General features: G+C 35.0%; 1 protein-coding gene across 1 annotated transcript in view; it reads right to left on the bottom strand.

The window, feature by feature from the left end:
* Positions 1-1433, bottom strand: part of LOC145037548 (uncharacterized) — a 2113-nt gene extending 680 nt beyond the window's left edge. Inside the window, exon 1 of the mRNA XM_078986233.1 lies at positions 1-1433. This exon is cut by the window's left edge and continues 680 nt beyond it. Within this exon, the coding sequence (XP_078842359.1) occupies positions 1-1357 (1357 nt within the window). The 5' untranslated portion in view covers positions 1358-1433.
* Between the last annotated feature and the right edge of the window lie 596 nt (positions 1434-2029).

Here is a 2029-nt window from a genome sequence, read left to right on the forward strand (position 1 = left end):
TGCATCCATCTGGAATCTCGTTGTGTGCTCGCATCTCATTAAAGAGATCATATGCATCTTTACAATGTCCAACTCGAAACAATCCTTGTAACATGGTGGTGTAAGTGATTACATCGGGTTTCATATCTTTTTTAATCATTTCATGAAAAAAATGCATGGCATCTTCTATCTTTAAATTTTTACAATACCCATTCAATAAACTACTATAAGTAATAATATTAGGGACCACACCATGAATTTCAACCGAATCAAAAACTTCCCTAGCTTTGCTCATTTCACCTCGCAAACAATACCCATCAATAAGTGAAGTGTATGTCACAATATCAAGATCAATCCCTCTCTGGATCATTAACTTGATCACACCATTTGCATCTTCCACCATTCCTTCTTTGCAAAGCGCATCCACTAATATATTATATGTTTCAACACATGGAGAGATCTTTTCCTCTTTCATTTCTTGGAGCATTTTAGAGACCTCATCCCAACGACATAAGTTACAAAGTCCATGAATCAAAGAGTTGTAAGTGACAACATTAGGTTGGATGTATTTATGGAAAACCATTTCTTTAAAGAGCTTCAAAGCATCATCTACCATTTTGACCTTGCAAAGACTATCAATGATGGTGGTATATGTGACCACATCAGGTTTACAACCCCTTTCATCCATTAGTTTAAGCAAAGCAATGGCTGTATCATTAATGCCAAATTTGCAAAGCCCTTTAATCATAGTGTTGTACATGATTGTATCAGGTTCAAAAAGTTCCTTTTTTATCAGTTTCTTGAATAACCTTTCTGCTTTGATTATTTTATCTTCTAGGATGAGTCCATTTAATAGGGTACTGAAAGTCCAGACATTTGGTAAAACCGCATGTTTGAGGCCATTGCCTAGGGCTGCAAAACCTTCTCTGGTATGATACATTTGGCAACAACTATTTATCACAATGGTAATAGTGTACACATCTACAGGAATACGAATGACGTTCATTTGTTTAAATATTTCAACTGAACAAGAATAGTGTTTCATTTTGGTAACAGCTTGCAACAATTGGTTGAATTTAACAACAGATGGCAGAGGTTGCCTCTGTGTCATTTCATCAAACAGTTTGAGGGCATCGTCGATATTTTCAAACATAGATTGATATTTATTATGCAGTTTTTGGGGACTAGAAGAAAAGGCTGAAAGAAATGAACCTAAAATCGTTTTGGGGGGACAGATTCCGATTCTGAATTCCAAAATTGAAGAAGGATTTCTACAAAAAATAAGGGAAGAATGAGTAGTGAAGGAACCTTTGAATTTTTTGAGGTGATGGGAGACGATAAAAGAAGAAACGATTTTTGGGTTTGTCATCAACACCATAATCACGGGCAACTAAGACTGCGAGCTTAAACGACTTGCAATTGCTAGCATTTGTTGGCAGTAAACCGCATCTAGGTTTTCATCATATTCGCAAGTCAAACTTTATTATTATTAATTTTTTTTTTACTGGCGTAATTTTATAAATGTAATTCAAAAATTGTTATTTGGACCAAATAGAATTGTACTAGCAATTATGGTTTAAAGGTTTTTATTTTCTTAGGTTTAATTTACTTTAAATTTTCTTTTTTTTTTTTTTGTAATTGATGATTTTGCTTTTAGATTTTATTTTTTTCAGTTTTTATTTATTTAAATATTTTTATAATTAAAAGAAAAATAATCTCTCTCTCTCTCTCTCTCTCTCTCTCTCTCTCTCTCTCTCTCTCTAAACCATTTATCGTCCCTTTTTTCCTTACTTGACAAACACCACCCAAACCACTGGAGACGGCCATCATAATCATAGTATCGAAATCCTAACTTCACCTTCACTGACGCATCTCATCTCTGCCACCCCTTTTTCAGCCGCCACTGCACATCTTCCGACACCCAAAACTCTAATTCTCATCTCCTCCACCTTCTTCATGTCCCTCTCTCATCTCGTTCTCCATCAGAAACTTTATGGTTCCGATACATCACCAACCTCAAAACTCTGACGACTCCTTTCTTTTTCAATAT

This window comes from Lactuca saligna, chromosome 3 (assembly GCF_052625555.1).
Source record: "Lactuca saligna cultivar CGN05327 chromosome 3, ASM5262555v1, whole genome shotgun sequence".
NCBI classification, from domain to species: Eukaryota; Viridiplantae; Streptophyta; class Magnoliopsida; order Asterales; family Asteraceae; genus Lactuca; species Lactuca saligna.